Source organism: Apium graveolens, chromosome 10 (genome assembly GCF_009905375.1).
Source record: "Apium graveolens cultivar Ventura chromosome 10, ASM990537v1, whole genome shotgun sequence".
Taxonomy (NCBI): Eukaryota; Viridiplantae; Streptophyta; class Magnoliopsida; order Apiales; family Apiaceae; genus Apium; species Apium graveolens.
Window position 1 is genome coordinate 241,718,709 of NC_133656.1, and position 27,734 is coordinate 241,746,442.

General features: G+C 31.6%; 1 protein-coding gene across 1 annotated transcript; it reads right to left on the reverse strand.

Moving 5' to 3' along the window:
- Positions 1 to 2,588: 2,588 nt before the first annotated feature.
- Positions 2,589 to 3,203, reverse strand: LOC141692219 (AT-hook motif nuclear-localized protein 28-like). Its single transcript, XM_074496950.1, has one exon. It carries the CDS (start codon positions 3,201 to 3,203, stop codon positions 2,589 to 2,591), a length of 615 nt encoding a protein of 204 aa, XP_074353051.1.
- Between the last annotated feature and the right edge of the window lie 24,531 nt (positions 3,204 to 27,734).

A 27,734-nucleotide genomic window follows, 5' to 3' on the forward strand; every position in this document is an offset into this window, starting at 1 on the left:
AAATTGGATAGTAGTCCAGATTAAAGAAACATGATTCGGGCGGATAAAAATTTGAGCTTTTTGATAAAATTCATTTTCTATATAAAATTTTTAATAATTCTCAAATATATATTACATTATTAGAACTTAGAAGTTGAATACGATATATTTTATTAGTTGTCAATTTGATACCCTGAATAACAATCAATAATTTGTTAATTGTCAATTTAATACTCTAAATATTAGAATTTAAGGTAATAAATGAGATATTTAAATGTAATATAAAAAATTAGTTATTTTAGTATCAATTATTTTGTCATAATCTAAAATATTAGTTCTTTGACAAAAAAATAGTAACTCATGATCTCTAAAACACTCACTTTAACTTTACTTTAACAACTTAAACTTTCTGACAATGTATTAGATCGTGGTGTCGGATTCGAATTCTTGCTTTTAAGTGAGAGGGTGTTATAATAAATATATAAGATCCAGTAGAAATAATATCTTAAAATTTTAGATGACCCGGTTACTAAACATGCATAATATTCTAATATTTATGTATTATTTGATCAGTCTTTCATTACCGAGTTTCACTGTTCAAGCGCATATTACTAAAAAACAGGCTCAAAAGAGGAAAAATGTGCAATTTTGCCGATATCTTCCCTCCCTCTGAAATATATACAATAGCAAAAATAATTATTATGTTTCCCTTTTTGATTATATATATTTGAATGATCACTTTAATAATATTTTCAAGGTAAAATTTAGAAATTTTACCCTGTTTTGGGTCTAATTTATGTGCGGGATACATAAACTAAAATCATTTTTTTTGTTTTTCAATTTAAGTCTGATCATGTGTGTATATAAAAAAATACTTTGAATACACTTATGAAAACTTATACATGAAATAATTGAAATAATTTACATTTTAATTTATATAAGATTTACTAGAAAATCCATCAAAATCCACATGTTTTTCAAATAAAAAGAAATTTGTGGACTTTTAAATATCGTCTGAAATTTTTAAAATCCAAATTAAATACCCTAAGATTTTGATAGATTTTTTTAAATCTGGATTGATACACATTTACAATCCAAATTGAATACCTCCATATTTTGCATAATTTTTACAAAATCTAAATTAAATACCCATAATATTAAAAATCCTTAAAATCTTATTTGAAAACACCTCTCTAAATTGTTCATGCACACCTTATTTGTATAAACAAATTTTGATAAACACCATTAGAGACGAGACTCTATGCGGACTGTGTAAAATTAAAATAACAATAATGAATTTATATTTATATTATTATTCAATCTCATAAATCAACGAATTACTTAAAATTTATATTATTATTCATTGTCTAAAATTTAAATTGAATACACAATGTGGGATTTCATTGATACTTTTATGTTATAAGTTATTTTTAATAATATATTTATCAAACAAATTTGAGATTTCACGTTCTCAAAGATTTTACTCCCTCCGTCCTCTGTCATTCTGGTTATTTCTGATTATGTCCCGAAATTATATTTCACTCTTAATTAATATGATCATTTAAGGGTTAATTATGTTAATGTTTTGAAAAGTAGAATAATTTTTTGATAACTTTTAATTTGTTTGATATTTTGATAACTTTTTGAATCAAAGGTGAGAATGATAAATAAGTGGGACAGAACTAGGAGTAATATTTTATCAAAATATATTGGATTATGGGTAGTTGAGGTGGGGTGGGTTGGATAACTGGATTAGGAAATTGATTTCAAATGAATCGGCTACAAGCCCAATATTTCTGTTGGGATTACAAATAAAAAATGACTTCATTTGCACGTAAAGATTATATCTATATTTTTGGCTTTCGAGATAAGTATTAGAGTTATAATTTTTATTTTTTCTCTTTGAATGCTCTAATTCTTTACAAAGTGTACCATTTGTAACATTTTTATTTTTTCTTAGAACTTCTGTAGGATAATGTTTAAAATCACATTCGCACATTATCGAACGAACTGAAAACCTCTTTAATATTAAAAAAATCTTTTATAACTAGCAAATTACCATGCTATGATAACTCAATAAAAAAAGTCCAAAAAATATATAACTGTAGATACTCACTCACAAATATAAAAAAACAAGCACCGGAGAAAAAGAAAATATATATATATACAAGAGCAACGATACCCGTTATTCGAGTTGAGTATACAAGAAAATCAAATAAAACTACCATATATTGAGAAAAGGTTGCTACTAAAATAAAAAGAGAAAGACATCCACTATTAAGGAAAACGATATTTAAAACAGAATCCTAAAGAATTTGGAGGCGTTGAAGCGTGCATCGCAAGTAAAAATATTCAAATCCGAAATAAATAGATTTTAGAGATGTAAAAACATACTATAAAAAATACTAAATAAAGTTCGAAATCAAATAGATTATAGAGTCTTAAATCTCTCGAACAAAGTTCTCCAAATTGAAAATAGTAAAATGTAAACGACTAGATTGTAGTAGAATTCTAACTAAAAATAGTCGGGCCACTACATCCTTTTATTGAAAAATAAAGAAAATAAATAGAGAATAACGCTTTCTCTAAATCTTCAATCTTTAAGCATCCTAAGCTATATTCGCATGACAAACAACCAAGACATCTGGATTTTTGGAAATAAGAGCAGTCACATGCATCGTTCCAAAGGTAACAAGCCTCCAAAGCGTCCCACCAATGACATCGCCATTCGTCCTAGCAAATATAGCGTTCAAAGTGCAAGAACCAGATGGTTCCAAAGGAGATATTTTTCCTACAGGCCCTGTCAAAGAAAGTAAGCAAAGTCTCTCAGAAAATATTGTTGGATGTACTGATGAGATGAGGCTTATGGAAGCATTTGTAATCATTCCTGAACCACCCAGAACATTCATAAAAATATTTCTTGAATGAGCAAACTGTTTCAGCCATTCAATGACATCTTTCCCATGCGGGATTTCAAGAACAATAGACTTCATTTCCGAAGTCATTTCGATGGTGTTTTCTTTCGCCTTGTTTTTGAACCACGAGGACGTCCCTCGTGGCCTAGACAATGAAAAATGACCCCCAGACGCCACAATATCATTTCCACCAGACTGGCCCATATTACTTATATCATTACTAACTCCTGGATTAGACATTTGAGTGTTTGGCAATGGTTGAGAGTGGTGTTCTTCGCTGTTAATTTTAGTAGGATTAGTGTAGCCCATTGAATTTGGGATTTGAAGAGCAGGTGAAGAGTATTCATAGAATTTGAGAAAGAAAACGAATACTTGTGATTCATCTTTCGAAGGCTAAGCAAAGATATAAAATATTGGGTGAAATGTGATTAGAGTTGTGGGTTATAGTCCTTTTATATTGATTTGGCGTGCTCTCTCAAGAAATACAAAGATTCCATACAGTTGGAAAAAGTATTATTTTCTTTTCCAGGGAATTTGAATTGAATAATCAATCCTTATCATATTTTCTAAAATTGAGAGGCCAAAAAGTTGTTAATATTTGATTCGTCTCATAAAAAGCGTTATACCAATATACGATTACAGATGAATTTCTAAAACTAGAATCGAAACATTAAACAAAAATAGAACGTTTATTTACCAATAGATGTCATCGATAAAAATATTAGGCAAGAATTTTAAATATTAAATTATTTGATTGCAAAATCGAAACATATTTAAACATTATGGTCTGTAAAATTTAATTATTAATTTACAATTTCTCTTCATTATTTTCCGTGCTCATATCAATATTTTTTTGGTGCATTATTATCGTAATATTATGAGATTTAGTTGAGAACTTCCTCTCCCACCTTAAACTTTTAGATGAACTGGTTACTTAATGATTTATCATAGCTTAGTCAGACTCAAGTTCGAGTCCTACTTTTGAGTTAGGGGAGTATTAAAATAATATTATAAGATTCAGTTGGGGTATTTTTCTAATATCTTCAGATTTTAGGTGAGCTGATATCTAATAATATTCTAATTTTTGTGTGTTATTTGATCCGTCTTTTATTAATATTTTCAACTGCTTAAACGATAATTACTACATAAACATACTCAATAGAGGAAAATTTTATAATTTTTTAGATATCTTACACTCCCTCAAAATATAATATAATTACAAAAGTAACTACATTTCTTTTACAATTGTTTGTAGTTGAACGATCAATTCTAATAATATTTTCTATAAATGTTAGGATAAAAGATTGTTGGTCGAAATCATACGAAACTATACAAAAATACCATCATTGATGAATTTTCTATGAATTTTCTATAAGAAGGATACAAAAGATTAAGTCACTAAGGCCTAGATAGAAAATAAATATGAAGGTTTCATATTATAGAATGGTAAAAATAAAATAAATTTGTAGGTTTTTCGGAAATTATAATATAAAAATATCAATTAATGGATTAAAAACCATCTTTTATACTTGTTAACTCTGTTTATTTATGATCTATCTTGATTAGTTGTCGAAAAATAAAGTGAAGTGTAGATGAGAGCGGGCTATTCAAAAAATTCGAAATCTGAGACCAAGTCGATTCCAATCCGAAAAAGTACGGGCTGGCTCATTCCGAGATACGGACCTTCAAGGAGTCTTTTTTATTTGAAAGTCAAAACCTAAAAATTCGTGTAAAATTCCGGTTTTGAAAAAATTGGATAGTAGTCCAGATTAAAAGAAGCATGATTCGGGCCGGATAAAAATTTGAGCTTTTTGATAAAGTTCGTTCTCTATATAAAATTTTTGATAAATTTTCAAATATATATTATATTATTAGAACTTAGAAGTTGAATACGATATATTTTATTAGTTGTCAATTTGATACCCTGAATAACAATTAATAATTGTTAATTGTCAATGTAATACTCTAAATATTAGAATTTAAGGTTAATAAATGAGATATTTAAATGTAATATAAAAAAATTGTTTTAGTATCAAATTATTTGTCATAGTCTAAAATATTAGTCCTTTGACAGAAAAATAGTAATTCATGATCTCTAAAACACTCACTTTAACGGTACTTTAACACTTAAACTTTCTGACAATGTATCAGATCTTGGTGTGGATTCAAATTCTTGCTTTTAAGTGAGAGGGTGTTATAATAATATTATAACATCTAGTAGAAATAATATCTTAAAATTTTAGATGACCCGATTACTAAACATACATAATATTCTAATATTTATGTATTATTTTATCTATCTTTCATTACCGAGTTTCACTGTTGAAGCGGCATATTACTACAAAAACAGGCTCAAAAGAGGAAAAATGTGCAATTTTGCAGATATCTTCCCTCCCTCTGAAATATAATACAATTGCAAAAAAAATTATTACGTTTCCCTTTTGATTATATATATTTGAATGATCACTTTAATAATATTTTTCAACAAGATAATCGGGTTGTTCTTGAGTCCTTACAGAAACTTTACATAAATACCATCAAATATTCAAGATGAATTTTTTATAAGAAGGTTAAAAAAAGATTAATGACTAAAAATATTTTTTCTCTAGAATCAAGGTAAAATTTACAAAATCTTACCCTCTTTTGGGTCTAATTTATGAGCGGGATACATAAAGTAAAATTAATTTTTTTTGTTTTTCAATTTAAGTCTGATCCTCTGTGTATATAGAAAAAAAAATACTTTGAATACACTTATGAAAACTTATACATGAAATAATTTACATTTAATTCATATGAAATTTTACTAGAAAATCCATCAAAATCCACATGTTTTTCAAATAAAAAGAAATTTGTGGACTTTTAAATATCGTGTTAGAAATATGTGTATAGTTTGATGATAAGTTAAACAAAACACTTAAGTAGAAATCTGGTGTTTGTAGCCTCAACGGATAAGACCATTCTCGTTATCCGTTGATGGAGTAGCTTTACTTAGAAATAAGTTTAGTATTGTAGCACATTTCAGTTTCTGTATTCAAGTTATAATTCTTAGATGTTGGGGGAAATTATAAGTCATGTTGACTACTAGTTGATATGCAAATAGGAGGCTAACTGTAATATTTCATGTCTTGTAATTTTGTATAAGTGAAGTAGTATTAAATGATAAGTTAAAGGTCTTCAATGGATAAGAAACAAAGCTTCAACGGATGTCTCTAAAGCTTCAACGGATAACATCCATCAACGGATGAGTGCATCAACGGATAAAGCTTCAACTGCTAATGCATCAACGGATAAAGTCTTCAACGGATGACTTCAACGGATGCTAGTTCAATAGCAGTTGACAGTGACGATTCATAAGCTTGAAAGAGGGCACATGGGTTGACAGAGACAATTAGAATGTAGCATCCTCTTGGAGGAATCAAGAAAATACAGCATTTCCATTCTGGTGCAAACAAGGAAGTATTCAAAGATTCACAGATTATCCTAGATTGCATTGGATAGAGAAATAAAGAAAGAAACATGTGAAGAATCTTTCAATTGTATTTTATATTTTTGTCTTCACTTGTAAACTTGGTGATATATAAACCAAGTTGCAGCTAGTAACTAGAGTGTGAATTTTCCAGAGCTGTTTAGAAAACATTGAGAGAAAATCATCTAGTTTGTATTAGAAAGCAGCTATGATCAATTCTTGAATCACAGATTTTCTGAAATAACACATCTCTGGTGAACACAAATCCACCAGAAAAGTTTTAAGTTTTGTGTTCTTTACATTTGTGTTGAATATATATCTGTCTGCATTAGCTCAAAGCAATTCACACACACTTGCTCATCAAAACACACAGCCTTTGAAACTGCTCAAAACTTGAAAAAGTTTGAGATTTACATTCAACCCCCTTCTGTAAATCTCATTGTTAGTTCCTTGGGAATAACAATTGGTATCAGAGCAAGCTCTTAACTTACAAAGAATTTAAAGATCTATTCTACTAACATCATGAGTAAGAAGGATATTGGTATAAAGATTCCAATCCTGGAAAGAGATAATTATCATCACTGGAAAGTGAAGATGCATCTACATCTTCTCTCTCAAGATGAAAGCTACATCAACTGCATTGAAAATGGTCCTCACATCCCTCACAAGGTGGCCACAGCTGCAACTGGCACAGTTGCTATTGGACAGTCTATTCCCAGCCAAAAGCAGAATGGACTGATGAAGATATTGAAGAGGTTCACAAGGACAAGAAAGCCATGAACATTCTGTTTCAATGGTTTAGGTCAAGATATGTTTGATAATGTCATTAGCAGCTAAACTGCTAAGGAAATTTGGGATACTGTGCAACTTATCTGTGAAGGTACTGAACAAGTTAGAGAAAACAAAATGCAGCTTCTCATTCAACAGTATGAATACTTTCACTTTGAAGAAGGAGAATCACTGAATGATACCTTCAGTAGATTTTAGAAACTGTTGAATGGATTGAAGCTGTATGGCAGAGCCAAGTCGAGGACTCCAACATAAAATTTCTGAGGTCTCTACCAAAGGAATGGAAGCCTATAACTGTTTCACTAAGGAATTCTCAAGATTATAAGGACTTCACACATAAAAGATTATATGGAATTTTGAAGACCTAGAACTTGAGATGGAGCAAGATGAGCTGTTGGAAAAGGGAAAGAGAAAAGGTGGATCAGTTGCACTTGTAGCTGACAATGAGAAGACTGGAGCCAGGAATGAAGAAAAGACAATGCCAAGTCCTCAAAATTGGCACAAGCAAATCAGAATCAAGTAAGGGAAATGAGCAAGTAGCTGAGGTTGAAGATAATTCCAGTCAAGATGACTCTGATGATGTTGATGAACATCTGACCTTTCTGTCCAGGAGGTTTGCAAAGATGAAATTCATGGAAAATGCTAAATTCACTAAGTCAAAACAAGAACATGGTGGACAAATCTAAGTTCAAATGTTATAACTGTGGCATAAGTGGACACTTTGCAAATGAGTGCAGAAAGCCAACCTCTGATAAGAAAAAATTTGAGCAAGTTGATTACAAAAGGAAATATTTCGATTTGCTCAAACAAAAGGAAAGAGCTTTTCTAACTCAAGATGACTGGGCAGCAGACGGAGCCAATGAAGATGATGATATGAAATATGTGAACCTAGCCCTGATGGCTAATTCTGATGAAAATGAAACTAGTTCATCAAGCAACCAGGTAATTACTACTGACTCCTCTCAGCTCTCTAAGATTGAATGCAATGAAGCCTTAAATGATATGTCCAATGATTATATCATTTGTGTGTTTCCCTTAAATCACTAGCTAAGAAAACACAAGAATCAAAGAGAATAATTTGTTTTAAGTGATAGGAATGGTGTGTTAGAGGGTAAGGTAATTGAGCTTGAAAAGATTAAAATCAAATACTTAACTGTTGAAAGTGAACAAGAAGAATCTGTTAAGAAAGTAGAAATTCTTTCTAGACAAATAGAACGTGAGCAAGAGGTAATACAGGCCTGGAAAACATCTAGGGATGTTAGTGCTCAGATTGTCAAGGTTCAGGGAATTGAATCACTATGTGAGAATGCCTGGAAGAAAAACAAAAAGGAAGTAGAATTAATTGATGGATTATCAACGGATGTGGAATCAACGGATGATAAAAGTTATCCGTTGAAGGAAGAAAAAGGAGCATCCGTTGAAGGCTCATCAATTAAAACAGGCAAGTGATTCTAAAAAGAATAATTTGAAAAATCTCAATAAAAAGTTTGGTTCAACTTCCAAGAACTTTGTCAAAGAAGAAGCTAGCACATCCAAAGATGCAGTAAGGTGAATATAGGACACATGACTTTAGATCAGTTGAAAAATAGGCTTAAGATGGTTGAGGATAAAAAGGAAACTAAAGAAAATTAATAGAAATGGGAAGGTACGAATTAACAAACACAACAATTATACACCTGATAAATATGCTCCTAGAAAAGTTGTGTGCATTGTAAGAGTGTTAATCAACTATCTACCAACTGCAAGTCAGTTAAGAATGCTCCAATGCCTTTAACCTCCTTCCATGCCTAACATATCTATGTCACCTCTGCATGCTATGCCTGTTATATCTCAACAGAATCCGCATGCACATTTTGCAAACATGCCATATGTTAATAATTCTTATTTTGTTGTATTCAGTATGCCTCAAATGCCATACAACATGCCTATGTGGAATAATGTGTTTGCACAATCCATGCCTTATCAAATTCAACCAAATAGCTAAATATTATGTGACTAACCCTACACTTCAACCAACTACATCTGAGAGCAAGGTTGATCCAAAGTTACCTAAGTCAAAAGATGCTGGAGGTATGAAGTCTAGGAAAAAGACTAACAAGGCTGGACCCAAGGAAACTTGGGTACCAAAATCAACTTGATTGATTTGTTGTGTGCAGGAAAAAAAAGGAATATATGGTACTTGGACAATGGTTGTTCAAGGCACATGACAAGAGATTTCACCCTGCTCACACAGTTCAAGGAGAGAGCTTGGCCCTAGCATAACCTTTGGAGATGACAGCAAAGGGTTCAGTATGGGATATGGCTTGATTTCAAAGAAAATGTCATCATTGATGAAGTTGCATTAGTTGATGGTCTCAAACATAATCTATTGAGTATCAGTCAACTGTGTGATAGAGGGAATATTGTTTCCTTCAATTCTGAAGCCTGTGTTATTACAAGTAAGAAGGAAAACAAAGTGGTTCTAAATGGAGTTAGAAAAGGGAATGTGTGCTTGGCTGACTTCAACTCTACAGATGCAGAATCAATTACTTGTCTTCTCAGCAAGCAAGTCCAGATGAAAGTTGGCTATGGCACAAGAAGCTGTCTCATTTGAATTTCAAGACAATGAATGATCTAGTCAAAAAGGACTTAGTTAGAGGAATGCCTCTAGTGGAATTCTCAAGGGATGGACTGTGTGATGCTTGTTCAGAAAGGAAAGTAAAGAGAGCATCATTCAGTAAGAAGCTTGAATCAGCAATTGATGAACCATTACAACTGCTACACATGGATCTTTTTGGACCAGTCAATGTATTGTCAATTTCAAGGAAAAGATATTGCCTAGTGATTGTAGATGATTTCTCAAAGTTTTCATGTACCTACTTTCTTGGATCAAAGGATGAAGCTAGTGAAATCATCATCAATCATATCAAGCAAGTCAACAATCATCCAGATTTCAAAGTAAGGAATATCAGGAGTGACAATGGAACTGAGTTCAGGAATTCTACCATGAGGTTGTTCTGTGAAGAAAATGGGATCATGCATGAGTTCTCAGCTCCAAGGACTCCACAACAGAATGGTGTGGTGGAAAGAAAGAATAGATCACTAATCGAAGCTGCAAGAACAATGGTTTGAAGAGTCAAAACTCCCAACATACTTTTGGGATGAGGCTGTTAACTATGCATGTTACACTCAGAATATTTCTCTAATCAATCTGGCAAAAGACATGACTCCCTATCAATTGTTCAAGGGAAGAAAACCAACTTTAAACTTTCTTCCATGTCTTTGGTTGCAAATGCTACATTCTAAGGAATCAACCTGATCACAAAGGGAAGTTTGATGCAAAGGCTGATGAAGGAATATTTGTTGGTTATTCTGCTGGAAAATCATATAGGGTCTACAATCTAAGAACCAACATTGTCAGGGAATCTGTGCATGTTGTGTTTGATGATAAAAAGATTGATGGACTAACAGATGAGGGACATCATGAATGACTCAAATTTGATAACATTGAGATATATTGTGATGATAGTGAAGATAAGAATGATGGAGAAGGCACCTCGAAAAGAATTCAAAATCTGCTTTTGGATAATGCACAAAGTGCTGCATCAGTTGAAAGTCACAATTCAGCATCCGTTGAAAGAAGTAATGCAGCATCCGTTGAAAGACAAAGTGCATCATCCGTTGAATTACATAATGAAGCATCCGTTGATCATAGTCTATCAACGGATAATCAATTCACTTCATCAGTTGATAGAACTCCCAGTTCCTTTCAAAGGATCAATAACTCAAGGGGAGTTTCAGCCAATTAACACTCTATCTCACATCATGACAATACTGAGGCAACCTCATCTAGAGCTAATTTACCACCTCAAAGGAAATGGACCAAGAATCACCCTTTTGAATTGATCATGGGTGATGCAACATCTAAAGTGCAAACTATAGGGCTACTCAAGATGAATATCTATATAGTAGTTTTCTATCACAGGAGGAACCTAAGAGAGTGGAAGAAGCTCTACTGGATCCAGATTGGATTTTATCAATGCAAGAGGAGCTAAACCAATTTGAGAGGAACAAGGTATGGAAGCTGGTACCCAAGCCAAAGAACAAGAGCTCTATTGATACAAAATGGGTATTCAGAAACAAGATGGATGAAAATGGCATTGTCATAAGGAATAAAGCCAGATTGGTTGCCAAGGGCTATTCTCAACAAGAGGGAATAGATTTTGATGAGACATTTACTCCAGTTGCAAGACTTGAAGCCATCAGAATCTTTCTAGCCTATGCAGCCCATGCCAATTTCAAAGTCTATCAAATGGATGTCAAGAGTGTATTTCTGAATGGAGAATTGGAGGAAGAAGTTTATGTAAGCCAACCTCCAGGATTTGAAGATCCAAATTTTCAATGAGGCTTATGGTAGCATGTGTAATCATTCCAGAACCACCCAGAACATTCATAAAAATATTTCTTGAATGAGCAAACTGTTTTCAGCCATTCAATGACATCTTTCCCAGGGCGGGATTTCAAGAATAATAGACTTCATTGCCGAAGTCATTTCGATGGTGTTTTCTTTCGCCTTGTTTTTTGAACCACGGAGGACGTCCTTATGGCCTGGACAATGAAAAATAACCACCAGATGCCACAATATTGTTTCCACCAGACTGGCCCATATTACTTCTATCATTACCAACTCCTGGATTAGACATTTGAATGATCAATTCTAATAATATTTTCTATAAATGTTAGGATAAAAGATTGTTGGTCGAAATCATACGAAAACGATACACAAATACCATCATTGATGAATTTTCGATGAATTTTCTATAAGAAGGATACAAAAGATTAAGTCACTAACGCCTAGATAGAAAATAAAATATGAAGGTTTCATATTATAGAATGGTGTGAAAATAAAATAATTTGTAGGTTTTTCGGAAATTATAATATAAAAATATCAATTAATGGATTAAAACCATCTTTAATACTTGTTAACTCTATTGATTTATGATCTACCTTGGTTAGTTGTCGAAAATAAAGTGAAGTGTAGATGAGAGCGGGGCTATTCAAAAAATTCAAAATCTGAGACCAAGTCGGATCCAATCCAAAAAAGTACGGGCTGGCTCGTCCCGAGATACAGACCTTCAAAGAGTCTTTTTTTATTTAAAAGTCCGACCCTAAAAATTCGTGTAAAAGTCCGGTATTGAAAAAATTGGATAGTAGTCCAGATTAAAAGAAGCATGATTCGGGCGGGATAAAAATTTGAGCTTTTTGATAAAATTCATTTTCTATATAAAATTTTTAATAATTCTCAAATATATATTACATTATTAGAACTTAGAAGTTGAATACGATATATTTTATTAGTTGTCAATTTGATACCCTGAATAACAATCAATAATTTGTTAATTGTCAATTTAATACTCTAAATATTAGAATTTAAGGTTAATAAATGAGATATTAAATGTAATATAAAAAATTATTTATTTTAGTATCAAATTATTTGTCATAATCTAAAATATTAGTTCTTTGACAAAAAAATAGTAACTCATGATCTCTAAAACACTCACTTTAACTTTACTTTAACAACTTAAACTTTCTGACAATGTATTAGATCGTGGTGTCGGATTCGAATTCTTGCTTTTAAGTGAGAGGGTGTTATAATAATATTATAAGATCCAGTAGAAATAATATCTTAAAATTTTAGATGACCCGGTTACTAAACATGCATAATATTCTAATATTTATGTATTATTTGATCAGTCTTTCATTACCGAGTTTCACTGTTCAAGCCGCATATTACTAAAAAACAGGCTCAAAAGAGGAAAAATGTGCAATTTTGCCGATATCTTCCCTCCCTCTGAAATATAATACAATAGCAAAAATAATTATTATGTTTCCCTTTTTGATTATATATATTTGAATGATCACTTTAATAATATTTTTCAAGGTAAAATTTAGAAAATTTTACCCTGTTTTGGGTCTAATTTATGTGCGGGATACATAAACTAAAATCATTTTTTTTGTTTTTCAATTTAAGTCTGATCATGTGTGTATATAAAAAAAATACTTTGAATACACTTATGAAAACTTATACATGAATAATTGAAATAATTTACATTTTAATTTATATAGATTTTACTAGAAAATCCATCAAAATCCACATGTTTTTCAAATAAAAAGAAATTTGTGGACTTTTAAATATCGTCTGAAATTTTTAAAATCCAAATTAAATACCCTAAGATTTTGATAGATTTTTTTAAATCTGGATTGAATACACATTTACAATCCAAATTGAATACCTCCATATTTTGCATAATTTTACAAAATCTAAATTAAATACCCATAATATTAAAAATCCTTAAAATCTTATTTGAAAACACCTCTCTAAATTGTTCATGCACACCTTATTTGTATAACAATTTTGATAAACACCATTAGAGACGAGACTCTATGCGGAACTGTGTAAAATTAAAATTAACAATAATGAATTTCTAGTTATATTATTAGTCAATCTCATAAATCAACGAATACTTAAAATTTATATTATTATTCATTGTCTAAAATTTAAATTGAATACACAATGTGGGATTTCATTGATACTTTTATGTTATAAGTATTTTAATAATATATTTTATCAAACAAATTTGAGATTTCACGTTCTCAAAGATTTTACTCCCTCCGTCCTCTTCATTCTGGTTATTTCTGATTATGTCCCGAAATTATATTTCACTCTTAATTAATATGATCATTTAAGGGTTAATTATGTTAATGTTTTTGAAAAGTAGAATAATTTTTTGATAACTTTTAATTTGTTGATATTTTGATAACTTTTTGAATCAAAGGTGAGAATGATAAAATAAGTGGGACAGAACTAGGAGTAATATTTTATCAAAATATATTGGATTATGGGTAGTTGAGGTGGGGTGGGTTGGATAACTGGATTAGGAAATTTGATTTCAAATGAATCGGCTACAAGCCCAATATTTCTGTTGGGATTACAAATAAAAAATGACTTCATTTGCACGTAAAGATTATATCTATATTTTTGGCTTTCGAGATAAGTATTAGAGTTATAATTTTTATTTTTTCTCTTTGAATGCTCTAGTCTTACAAAGTGTACCATTTGTAACATTTTTATTTTTTCTTAGAACTTCTGTAGGATAATGTTTTAAAATCACATTCGCAATTATCGAACGAACTGAAACCTCTTTAATATTAAAAAAATCTTTTATAACTAGCAAATTACCATGCTATGATAACTCAATAAAAAAGTCCAAAAATATATAACTGTAGATACTCACTCACAAATATAAAAAAACAAGCACCGGAGAAAAAGAAAATATATATATATACAAGAGCACGATACCCGTTATTCGAGTGAGTATACAAGAAAATCAAATAAAACTACCAATATATTGAGAAAAGGTTGCTACTAAATAAAAAGAGAAAGACATCCACTATTAAGGAAAACGATATTTAAAACAGAATCCTAAAGAATTTGGAGGCGTTGAAGCGTGCATCGCAAGTAAAAATATTCAAATCCGAATAAATAGATTTTAGAGATGTAAACATACTATAAAAATACTAAATAAAGTCGAATCAAATAGATTATAGAGTCTTAAATCTCTCGAACAAAGTTCTCCAAATTGAAAATAGTAAAATGTAAACGACTAGATTTGTAGTAGAATTCTAACTAAAAATAGTCGGGCCACTACATCCTTTTTATTGAAAATAAAGAAAATAAATAGAGAATAACGCTTTCTCTAAATCTTCAATCTTTAAGCATCCTTAGCTATATTCGCATGACAAACACCAAGACATCTGGATTTTTGGAATAAGAGCAGTGCACATGCATCGTTCCAAGGTAACAAGCCTCCAAAGCGTCCCACCAATGACATCGCCATTCGTCCTAGCAATATAGCGTTCAAAGTGCAGAACCAGATGGTTCCAAAGGAGATATTTTTCCTACAGGCCCTGTCAAAGAACGTAAGCAAAGTCTCTCAGAAAATATTGTTGGATGTACTGATGAGATGAGGCTTATGGAAGCATTTGTCATCATTCCTGAACCACCCAGAACATTCATAAAAAATTTCTTGAATGAGCAAACTGTTTCAGCCATTCAATGACATCTTTCCCATGCGGGATTTCAAGAACAATAGACTTCATTTCCGAAGTCATTTCGATGGTGTTTTCTTTCGCCTTGTTTTTTTGAACCACGAGGACGTCCTCGTGGCCTAGACAATGAAAAATGACCCCCAGAAGCCACAATATCATTTCCACCAGACTGGCCATATTACTTATATCATTACTAACTCCTGGATTAGACATTTGAGTGTTTGGCAATGGTTGAGAGTGGTGTTCTTCGCTGTTAATTTTAGTAGGATTAGTGTAGCCCATTGAATTTGGGATTTGAAGAGCAGGTGAAGAGTAATTCATAGAATTTGAGAAAGAAAACGAATACTTGTGATTCATCTTTCGAAGGCTAAGCAAAGATATAAAATATTGGGTGAAATGTGATTAGAGTTGTGGGTTATAGTCCTTTTTTATAATTGATTTTGGCGTGCTCTCTCAGAAATACAAAGATTCCATACAGTTGGAAAAGTATTATTTTTTCTTTTCCAGGAATTGAATTGCTAATTCAAGTCCTTATTCATATTTTCTAAAATTGAGAGGCCAAAAGTTGTTAATATTTGATTCGTCTCATAAAAAGCGTTATACCAATATACGATTACAGATGAATTTCTAAAACTAGATCGAAACATTAACAAAATAGAACGTTTATTACCCATAGCTGTCATCGATAAAATATTAGGCAAGAATTTTAAATATTCAATTATTTTGATTGCAAATCGAAACATATTTTAAACATTCTGGTATGTAAATTTAATTATTAATTTACAATTTCTCTTCATTATTTTCCGTGCTCATATCAATATTTTTTTTGGTGCGCATTATTATGTAATAATTATGAGATTTAGTTGAGAACTTCCTCTCCCACCTAAACTTTAGATGAACTCGGTTACTTAATGATTATCATAGCTTAGTCAGACTCAAGTTCGAAGTCCTTACTTTTGAGTTAGGGGAGTATTAAAATATATTATAAGATTCAGTTGGGTATTTTTTCTAATATCTTCAGATTTTAGGTGAGCTGATATCTAATAATATTCTAATTTTTGTTGTGTTATTTGATCCGTTCTTTTATAATATTTTCAACTGCTTAAACGATAATTACTACTAAACATACTCAATAGAGGAAAATTTTATAATTTTTAGATATATCTACACTCCCTCAAAATATAATATAATTACAAAAGTAACTACATTTCTTTTACAATTGTTTGTAGTTGAACGATCAATTCTAATAATATTTTCTATAAATGTTAGGATAAAAGATTGTTGGTCGAAATCATACGAAACTATACAAAAATACCATCATTGATGATTTTCTATGAATTTTCTATAAGAAGGATACAAAAGATTAAGTCACTAAGGCCTAGAATAGAAAATAAACTATGAAGGTTTCATATTATAGAATGGTAAAAATAAAATAAATTTGTAGGTTTTTCGGAAATTATAATATAAAAATATCAATTAATGGATTAAAAACCATCTTTTATACTTGTTAACTCTGTTTATTTATGATCTATCTTGATTAGTTGTCGAAAAATAAAGTGAAGTGTAGATGAGAGCGGGCTATTCAAAAAATTCGAAAATCTGAGACCAAGTCGATTCCAATCGAAAAAGTACGGGCTGGCTCATTCCGAGATACGGACCTTCAAGGAGTCTTTTTTTATTTGAAATGTCAAACCTAAAAATTCGTGTAAAATTCCGGTTTTGAAAAAATTGGATAGTAGTTCCAGATTAAAAGAAGCATGATTCGGGCCGGATAAAAATTTGAGCTTTTTGATAAAGTTCGTTCTCTATATAAAATTTTTGATAAATTTTCAAATATATATTATATTATTAGAACTTAGAAGTTGAATACGATATATTTTATTAGTTGTCAATTTGATACCCTGAATAACAATTAATAATTTGTTAATTGTCAATGTAATACTCTAAATATTAGAATTTAAGGTTTAATAAATGAGATATTTAAATGTAATATAAAAAATTTGTTTTAGTATCAATTATTTGTTCATAGTCTAAAATATTAGTCCTTTGACAGAAAATAGTAATTCATGATCTCTAAAACACTCACTTTAACTGTACTTTAACAACTTAAACTTTCTGACAATGTATCAGATCTTGGTGTTGGATTCAAATTCTTGCTTTTAAGTGAGAGGGTGTTATAATAATATTATAACATCTAGTAGAAATAATATCTTTAAATTTTAGATGACCGATTACTAAACATCATATATTCTAATATTTATGTATATTTTATCTATCTTTCATTACCGAGTTCACTGTTGAAGCGGCATATTACTACAACAAACAGGCTCAAAAGAGGAAAAATGTGCAATTTTGCAGATATCTTCCCTCCCTCTGAAATATAATACAATTGCAAAAAAATTATACGTTTCCCTTTTGATTATATATATTTGAATGATCACTTTAATAATATTTTCAACAAGATAATCGGTTGTTCTTGAGTCTTACAGAAACTTTACATAAATCCCATCAAAGATTCAAGATGAATTTTTTATAAGAAGGTTTTTAAAAAAAGATTAATGACTAAAAATATTTTTTCTCTAGAATCCAAGGTAAAATTACAAAATCTTACCCTCTTTTGGGTCTAATTTATGAGCGGGATACATAAAGTAAAATTAATTTTTTTTGTTTTTTCAATTTAAGTCTGATCCTCTGTGTATATAGAAAAAAATACTTTGAATACACTTATGAAAACTTATACATGAAATAATTTACATTTTAATTCATATGAAATTTTACTAGAAAATCCATCAAAATCCACATGTTTTTCAAATAAAAAGAAATTTGTGGACTTTTAAATATCGTGTTAGAAATATGTGTATTAGTTTGATGATAAGTTAACAAAACACTTAAGTAGAAATCTGGTGTTTGTAGCCCTCAACGGATAAGACCATTCTCGTTATCCGTTGATGGAGTAGCTTTACTTAGAAATAAGTTTAGTATTGTAGCACATTTCAGTTTCTGTATTCAAGTTATAATTCTTAGATGTTGGGGGAAATTATAAGTCATGTTGACTACTAGTGGATATGCAAATAGGAGGGCTAACTGTAAATATTTCATGTCTTGTAATTTTGTATAAGTGAAGTAGTATTAACTGATAAGTTAAAGGTCTTCAATGGATAAGAAACAAAGCTCAACGGATGTCTATAAAGCTTCAACGGATAACATCCACCAACGGATGAGTGCATCAACGGATAAAGCTTCAACTGCTAATGCATCAACGGATAAAGTCTTCAACGGATGCTAAGTTCAATAGCAGTTGACAGTGACGATTCATAAGCTGAAAGAGGCATATGGGTTGACAGAGACAATTAGAATGTAGCATCCTCTTGGAGGAATCAAGAAAATACAGCATTTCCATTCTGGTGCAAACAAGGAAGTATTCAAAGATTCACAGATTATCCTAGATTGCATTGGATAGAGAAATAAAGAAGAAACATGTGAAGAATCTTTCCAATTGTATTTTATATTTTTTGTCTTCACTTGTAACCTTGGTGATATATAAACCAAGTTGCAGCTAGTAACTAGAGTGTGAATTTTCCAGAGCTGTTTAGAAAAACATTGAGAGAAAATCATCTAGTTTGTATTAGAAAGCAGCTATGATCAATTTCTTGAATCACAGATTTTCTGAAATAAACACATCTTGGTGGAACAACAAATCCACCAGAAAAGTTTTAAGTTTTTTGTGTTCTTTACATTTGTGTTTGAATATATATCTGTCTGCATTAGCTCAAAGCAATTCACACACACTTGCTCATCAAAACACACAGCCTTTGAAACTGCTCAAAACTTGAAAAAGTTTTGAGATTTACATTCAACCCCCTTCTGTAAATCTCATTGTTAGTTCCTTGGGAATAACAATTGGTATCAGAGCAAGCTCTTAACTTACAAAGAATTTAAAGATCTATTCTACTAACATCATGAGTAAGAAGGATATTGGTATAAAGATTCCAATCCTGGAAAGAGATAATTATCATCACTGGAAAGTGAAGATGCATCTACATCTTCTCTCTCAAGATTGAAAGCTACATCAACTGCATTGAAAATGGTCCTCACATCCCTCACAAGGTGGCCACAGCTGCAACTGGCACAGTTGCTATTGGACAGTCTATTCCCAAGCCAAAAGCAGAATGGACTGATGAAGATATTGAAGAGGTTCACAAGGACAAGAAAGCCATGAACATTCTGTTCAATGGTTTAGGTCAAGATAATGTTTGATAATGTCATTAGCAGCTAAACTGCTAAGGAAATTTGGGATACTGTGCAACTTATCTGTGAAGGTACTGAACAAGTTAGAGAAAACAAAATGCAGCTTCTCATTCAACAGTATGAATACTTTCACTTTGAAGAAGGAGAATCACTGAATGATACCTTCAGTAGATTTGAGAAACTGTTGAATGGATTGAAGCTGTATGGCAGAGCCAAGTCGAGGACTCCAACATAAAATTTCTGAGGTCTCTACCAAAGGAATGGAAGCCTATAACTGTTTCACTAAGGAATTCTCAAGATTATAAGGACTTCACACATAAAAGATTATATGGAATTTTGAAGACCTATGAACTTGAGATGGAGCAAGATGAGCTGTTGGAAAAGGAAAGAGAAAAGGGTGGATCAGTTGCACTTGTAGCTGACAATGAGAAGACTGGAGCCAGGAATGAAGAAAAGACAATGCCAAGTCTCAAAATTGGCACAAGCAAATCAGAATCAAGTAAGGGAAATGAGCAAGTAGCTGAGGTTGAAGATAATTCCAGTCAAGATGACTCTGATGATGTTGATGAACATCTGACCTTTCTGTCCAGGAGGTTTGCAAAGATGAAATTCAGGAAAAATGCTAAATTCACTAAGTCAAACAAGAACATGGTGGACAAATCTAAGTTCAAATGTTATAACTGTGGCATAAGTGGACACTTTGCAAATGAGTGCAGAAAGCCAACCTCTGATAAGAAAAAATTTGAGCAAGTTGATTACAAAAGGAAATATTTCGATTTGCTCAAACAAAAGGAAAGAGCTTTTCTAACTCAAGATGACTGGGCAGCAGACGGAGCCAATGAAGATGATGATATGAAATATGTGAACCTAGCCCTGATGGCTAATTATGATGAAAATGAAAACTAGTTCATCAAGCAACCAGGTAATTACTACTGACCTCTCTCAGCTCTCTAAGATTGAATGCAATGAAGCCTTAAATGATATGTCCAATGAATTATATCATTTGCGTGTTTCCCTTAAATCACTAGCTAAAGAAAACACAAGAATCAAAGAGAATAATTTGTTTTTAAGTGATAGGAATGGTGTGTTAGAGGGTAAGGTAATTGAGCTTGAAAAGATTAAAATCAAATACTTAACTGTTGAAAGTGAACTAGAAGAATCTGTTAAGAAAGTAGAAATTCTTTCTAGACAAATAGAACGTGAGCAAGAGGTAATCAAGGCCTGGAAAACATCTAGGGATGTTAGTGCTCAGATTGTCAAGGTTCAGGGAATTGAATCACTATGTGAGAATGCCTGGAAGAAAAACAAAAAGGAAGTAGAATTAATTGATGGATTATCAACGGATGTGGAATCAACGGATGATAAAAGTTATCCGTGAAGGAAGAAAAGGAGCATCCGTTGAAGGCTCATCAATTAAAACAGGCAAGTGATTCTAAAAAGAACAATTTGAAAAATCTCAATAAAAAGTTTGGTTCAACTTCCAAGAACTTTGTCAAAGTAGAAGCTAGCACATCCAAAGATGCCAGTAAGGTGAATATAGGACACATGACTTTAGATCAGTTGAAAAATAGGCTTAAGATGGTTGAGGATAAAAAGGAAACTAAAAGAAAATTAAATAGAAATGGGAAGGTACGAATTAACAAACACAACAATTATACACCTGATAAATATGCTCCTAGAAAAGTTGTGTGCATTGTAAGAGTGTTAATCAACTATCTACCAACTACAAGTCAGTTAAGAATGCTCCCATGCTTTAACTCCTTCCATGCCTAACATATCTATGTCACCTCTGCATGCTACACCTGTTATATCTCAACAGAATCCGCATGCACATTTTGCAAACATGCCATATGTTAATAATTCTTATTTTGTTGTATTCAGTATGCCTCAAATGCCATACAACATGCCTATGTGGAATAATGTGTTTGCACAATCCATGCCTTATCAAATTCAACCAATAAGCTAAATAATTCTGTGACTAACCCTACACTTCAACCAACTACATCTGAGAGCAAGGTTGATCCAAAGTTACCTAAGTCAAAAGATGCTGGAGGTATGAAGTCTAGGAAAAAGACTAACAAGGCTTGGACCCAAGGAAACTTGGGTACCAAAATCAACTTGATTGATTTTGTTGTGTGCAGGGAAAAAAAAGGAATATATGGTACTTGGACAATGGTTGTTCAAGGCACATGACAAGAGATTTCACCCTGCTCACACAGTCAAGGAGAGAGCTGGCCCTAGCATAACCTTTGGAGATGACAGCAAAGGGTCAGTATGGGATATGGCTTGATTCAAAGAAAATGTCATCATTGATGAAGTTGCATTAGTTGATGGTCTCAAACATAATCTATTGAGTATCAGTCAACTGTGTGATAGAGGGAATATTGTTTCCTTCAATTCTGAAGCCTGTGTTATTACAAGTAAGAAGGACAACAAAGTGGTTCTAAATGGAGTTAGAAAAGGGAATGTGTGCTTGGCTGACTTCAACTCTACAGATGCAGAATCAATTACTTGTCTTCTCAGCAAAGCAAGTCCAGATGAAAGTTGGCTATGGCACAAGAAGCTGTCTCATTTGAATTTCAAGACAATGAATGATCTAGTCAAAAAGGACTTAGTTAGAGGAATGCCTCTAGTGGAATTCTCAAGGGATGGACTGTGTGATGCTTGTCAGAAAGGAAAGTAAAGAGAGCATCATTCAGTAAGAAGCTTGAATCAGCAATTGATGAACCATTATAACTGCTACACATGGATCTTTTTGGACCAGTCAATGTATTGTCAATTTCAAGGAAAAGATATTGCTTAGTGATTGTAGATGATTTCTCAAAGTTTTCATGTACCTACTTTCTTGGATCAAAGGATGAAGCTAGTGAAATCATCATCAATCATATCAAGTAAGTCAACAATCATCCAGATTTCAAAGTAAGGAATATCAGGAGTGACAATGGAACTGAGTTCAGGAATTCTACCATGAGGTTGTTCTGTGAAGAAAATGGGATCATGCATGAGTTCTCAGCTCCAAGGACTCCACAACAGAATGGTGTGGTGGAAAGAAAGAATAGATCACTAATCGAAGCTGCAAGAACAATGGTTGAAGAGTCAAAACTCCCAACATACTGAAAGTCACAATTCAGCACAAAGTGCTGCATCAGTTGAAAGTCACAATTCAGCATCCGTTGAAAGAAGTAATGCAGCATCCGTTGAAAGACAAAGTGCATCATCCGTTGAATTACATAATGAAGCATCCGTTGATCATAGTCTATCAACGGATAATCAATTCACTTCATCAGTTGATAGAACTCCCAGTTCCTTTCAAAGGATCAATAACTCAAGGGGAGTTTCAGCCAATTAACACTCTATCTCACATCATGACAATACTGAGGCAACCTCATCTAGAGCTAATTTACCACCTCAAAGGAAATGGACCAAGAATCACCCTTTTGAATTGATCATTGGTGATGCAACATCTAAAGTGCAAACTAGAAGGGCTACTCAAGATGAATATCTATATAGTAGTTTTCTATCACAGGAGGAACCTAAGAGAGTGGAAGAAGCTCTACTGGATCCAGATTGGATTTTATCAATGCAAGAGGAGCTAAACCAATTTGAGAGGAACAAGGTATGGAAGCTGGTACCCAAGCCAAAGAACAAGAGCTCTATTGATACAAAATGGGTATTCAGAAACAAGATGGATGAAAATGGCATTGTCATAAGGAATAAAGCCAGATTGGTTGCCAAGGGCTATTCTCAACAAGAGGGAATAGATTTTGATGAGACATTTGCTCCAGTTGCAAGACTTGAAGCCATCAGAATCTTTCTAGCCTATGCAGCCCATGCCAATTTCAAAGTCTATCAAATGGATGTCAAGAGTGTATTTCTGAATGGAGAATTGGAGGAAGAAGTTTATGTAAGCCAACCTCCAGGATTTGAAGATCCAAATTTTCAATGAGGCTTATGGTAGCATGTGTAATCATTCCAGAACCACCCAGAACATTCATAAAAATATTTCTTGAATGAGCAAACTGTTTCAGCCATTCAATGACATCTTTCCCGGGCGGGATTTCAAGAATAATAGACTTCATTGCCGAAGTCATTTCGATGGTGTTTTCTTTCGCCTTGTTTTTTGAACCACGAGGACGTCCTTATGGCCTGGACAATGAAAAATAACCACCAGATGCCACAATATTGTTTCCACCAGACTGGCCCATATTACTTATATCATTACCAACTCCTGGATTAGACATTTGAATGATCAATTCTAATAATATTTTCTATAAATGTTAGGATAAAAGATTGTTGGTCGAAATCATACGAAAACGATACAAAATACCATCATTGATGAATTTTCGATGAATTTTCTATAAGAAGGATACAAAAGATTAAGTCACTAACGCCTAGATAGAAAATAAAATATGAAGGTTTCATATTATAGAATGGTGAAAATAAAATAAATTTGTAGGTTTTTCGGAAATTATAATATAAAATATCAATTAATGGATTAAAAACCATCTTTAATACTTGTTAACTCTATTGATTTATGATCTACCTTGGTTAGTTGTCGAAAAATAAAGTGAAGTGTAGATGAGAGCGGGGCTATTCAAAAAATTCAAAATCTGAGACCAAGTCGGATCCAATCCAAAAAAGTACGGGCTGGCTCGTCCCGAGATACAGACCTTCAAAGAGTCTTTTTTTATTTAAAAGTCCGACCCTAAAAATTCGTGTAAAAGTCCGGTATTGAAAAAATTGGATAGTAGTCCAGATTAAAAGAAGCATGATTCGGGCGGGATAAAAATTTGAGCTTTTTGATAAAATTCATTTTCTATATAAAATTTTTAATAATTCTCAAATATATATTACATTATTAGAACTTAGAAGTTGAATACGATATATTTTATTAGTTGTCAATTTGATACCCTGAATAACAATCAATAATTTGTTAATTGTCAATTTAATACTCTAAATATTAGAATTTAAGGTTAATAAATGAGATATTTAAATGTAATATAAAAAAATTATTTATTTTAGTATCAAATTATTTGTCATAATCTAAAATATTAGTTCTGTGACAAAAAAATAGTAACTCATGATCTCTAAAACACTCACTTTAACTTTACTTTAACAACTTAAACTTTCTGACAATGTATTAGATCGTGGTGTCGGATTCGAATTCTTGCTTTTAAGTGAGAGGGTGTTATAATAATATTATAAGATCCAGTAGAAATAATATCTTAAAATTTTAGATGACCCGGTTACTAAACATGCATAATATTCTAATATTTATGTATTATTTGATCAGTCTTTCATTACCGAGTTTCACTGTTCAAGCCGCATATTACTAAAAAACAGGCTCAAAAGAGGAAAAATGTGCAATTTTGCCGATATCTTCCCTCCCTCTGAAATATAATACAATAGCAAAAATAATTATTATGTTTCCCTTTTTGATTATATATATTTGAATGATCACTTTAATAATATTTTTAAGGTAAAATTTAGAAAATTTTACCCTGTTTTGGGTCTAATTTATGTGCGGGATACATAAACTAAAATCATTTTTTTTGTTTTTCAATTTAAGTCTGATCATGTGTGTATATAAAAAAAATACTTTGAATACACTTATGAAAACTTATACATGAAATAATTGAAATAATTTACATTTTAATTTATATAAGATTTTACTAGAAAATCCATCAAAATCCACATGTTTTTCAAATAAAAAGAAATTTGTGGACTTTTAAATATCGTCTGAAATTTTTAAAATCCAAATTAAATACCCTAAGATTTTGATAGATTTTTTTAAATCTGGATTGAATACACATTTACAATCCAAATTGAATACCTCCATATTTTGCATAATTTTACAAAATCTAAATTAAATACCCATAATATTAAAAATCCTTAAAATCTTATTTGAAAACACCTCTCTAAATTGTTCATGCACACCTTATTTGTATAAACAAATTTTGATAAACACCATTAGAGACGAGACTCTATGCGGACTGTGTAAAATTAAAATTAACAATAATGAATTTATATTTATATTATTATTCAATCTCATAAATCAACGAATTACTTAAAATTTATATTATTATTCATTGTCTAAAATTTAAATTGAATACACAATGTGGGATTTCATTGATACTTTTATGTTATAAGTTATTTTAATAATATATTTTATCAAACAAATTTGAGATTTCACGTTCTCAAAGATTTTACTCCCTCCGTCCTCTTCATTCTGGTTATTTCTGATTATGTCCCGAAATTATATTTCACTCTTAATTAATATGATCATTTAAGGGTTAATTATGTTAATGTTTTTGAAAAGTAGAATAATTTTTTGATAACTTTTAATTTGTTTGATATTTTGATAACTTTTTGAATCAAAGGTGAGAATGATAAAATAAGTGGGACAGAACTAGGAGTAATATTTTATCAAAATATATTGGATTATGGGTAGTTGAGGTGGGGTGGGTTGGATAACTGGATTAGGAAATTGATTTCAAATGAATCGGCTACAAGCCCAATATTTCTGTTGGGATTACAAATAAAAAATGACTTCATTTGCACGTAAAGATTATATCTATATTTTTGGCTTTCGAGATAAGTATTAGAGTTATAATTTTTATTTTTTCTCTTTGAATGCTCTAATTCTTTACAAAGTGTACCATTTGTAACATTTTTATTTTTTCTTAGAACTTCTGTAGGATAATGTTTAAAATCACATTCGCACATTATCGAACGAACTGAAAACCTCTTTAATATTAAAAAAATCTTTTTATAACTAGCAAATTACCATGCTATGATAACTCAATAAAAAAAGTCCAAAAAATATATAACTGTAGATACTCACTCACAAATATAAAAAAACAAGCACCGGAGAAAAAGAAAATATATATATATACAAGAGCAACGATACCCGTTATTCGAGTTGAGTATAGAAGAAAATCAAATAAAACTACCAATATATTGAGAAAAGGTTGCTACTAAAATAAAAAGAGAAAGACATCCACTATTAAGGAAAACGATATTTAAAACAGAATCCTAAAGAATTTGGAGGCGTTGAAGCGTGCATCGCAAGTAAAAATATTCAAATCCGAAATAAATAGATTTTAGAGATGTAAAACATACTATAAAAAATACTAAATAAAGTCGAATCAAATAGATTATAGAGTCTTAAATCTCTCGAACAAAGTTCTCCAAATTGAAAATAGTAAAATGTAAACGACTAGATTGTAGTAGAATTCTAACTAAAAATAGTCGGGCCACTACATCCTTTTATTGAAAAATAAAGAAAATAAATAGAGAATAACGCTTTCTCTAAATCTTCAATCTTTAAGCATCCTTAAGCTATATTCGCATGACAAACAACCAAGACATCTGGATTTTTGGAAATAAGAGCAGTCACATGCATCGTTCCAAAGGTAACAAGCCTCCAAAGCGTCCCACCAATGACATCGCCATTCGTCCTAGCAAATATAGCGTTCAAAGTGCAAGAACCAGATGGTTCCAAAGGAGATATTTTTCCTACAGGCCCTGTCAAAGAAAGTAAGCAAAGTCTCTCAGAAAATATTGTTGGATGTACTGATGAGATGAGGCTTATGGAAGCATTTGTAATCATTCCTGAACCACCCAGAACATTCATAAAAATATTTCTTGAATGAGCAAACTGTTTCAGCCATTCAATGACATCTTTCCCATGCGGGATTTCAAGAACAATAGACTTCATTTCCGAAGTCATTTCGATGGTGTTTTCTTTCGCCTTGTTTTTTGAACCACGAGGACGTCCTCGTGGCCTAGACAATGAAAAATGACCCCCAGACGCCACAATATCATTTCCACCAGACTGGCCCATATTACTTATATCATTACTAACTCCTGGATTAGACATTTGAGTGTTTGGCAATGGTTGAGAGTGGTGTTCTTCGCTGTTAATTTTAGTAGGATTAGTGTAGCCCATTGAATTTGGGATTTGAAGAGCAGGTGAAGAGTAATTCATAGAATTTGAGAAAGAAAACGAATACTTGTGATTCATCTTTCGAAGGCTAAGCAAAGATATAAAATATTGGGTGAAATGTGATTAGAGTTGTGGGTTATAGTCCTTTTTATAATTGATTTTGGCGTGCTCTCTCAAGAAATACAAAGATTCCATACAGTTGGAAAAAGTATTATTTTTCTTTTCCAGGGAATTTGAATTGAATAATCAATCCTTATCATATTTTCTAAAATTGAGAGGCCAAAAAGTTGTTAATATTTGA

What these genes read in the sequence shown, in the direction of transcription:
- LOC141692219 (XM_074496950.1), bottom strand. Translation starts at nt 3,203, where the DNA reads ATGGGCTACACTAATCCTACTAAAATTAACAGCGAAGAACACCACTCT.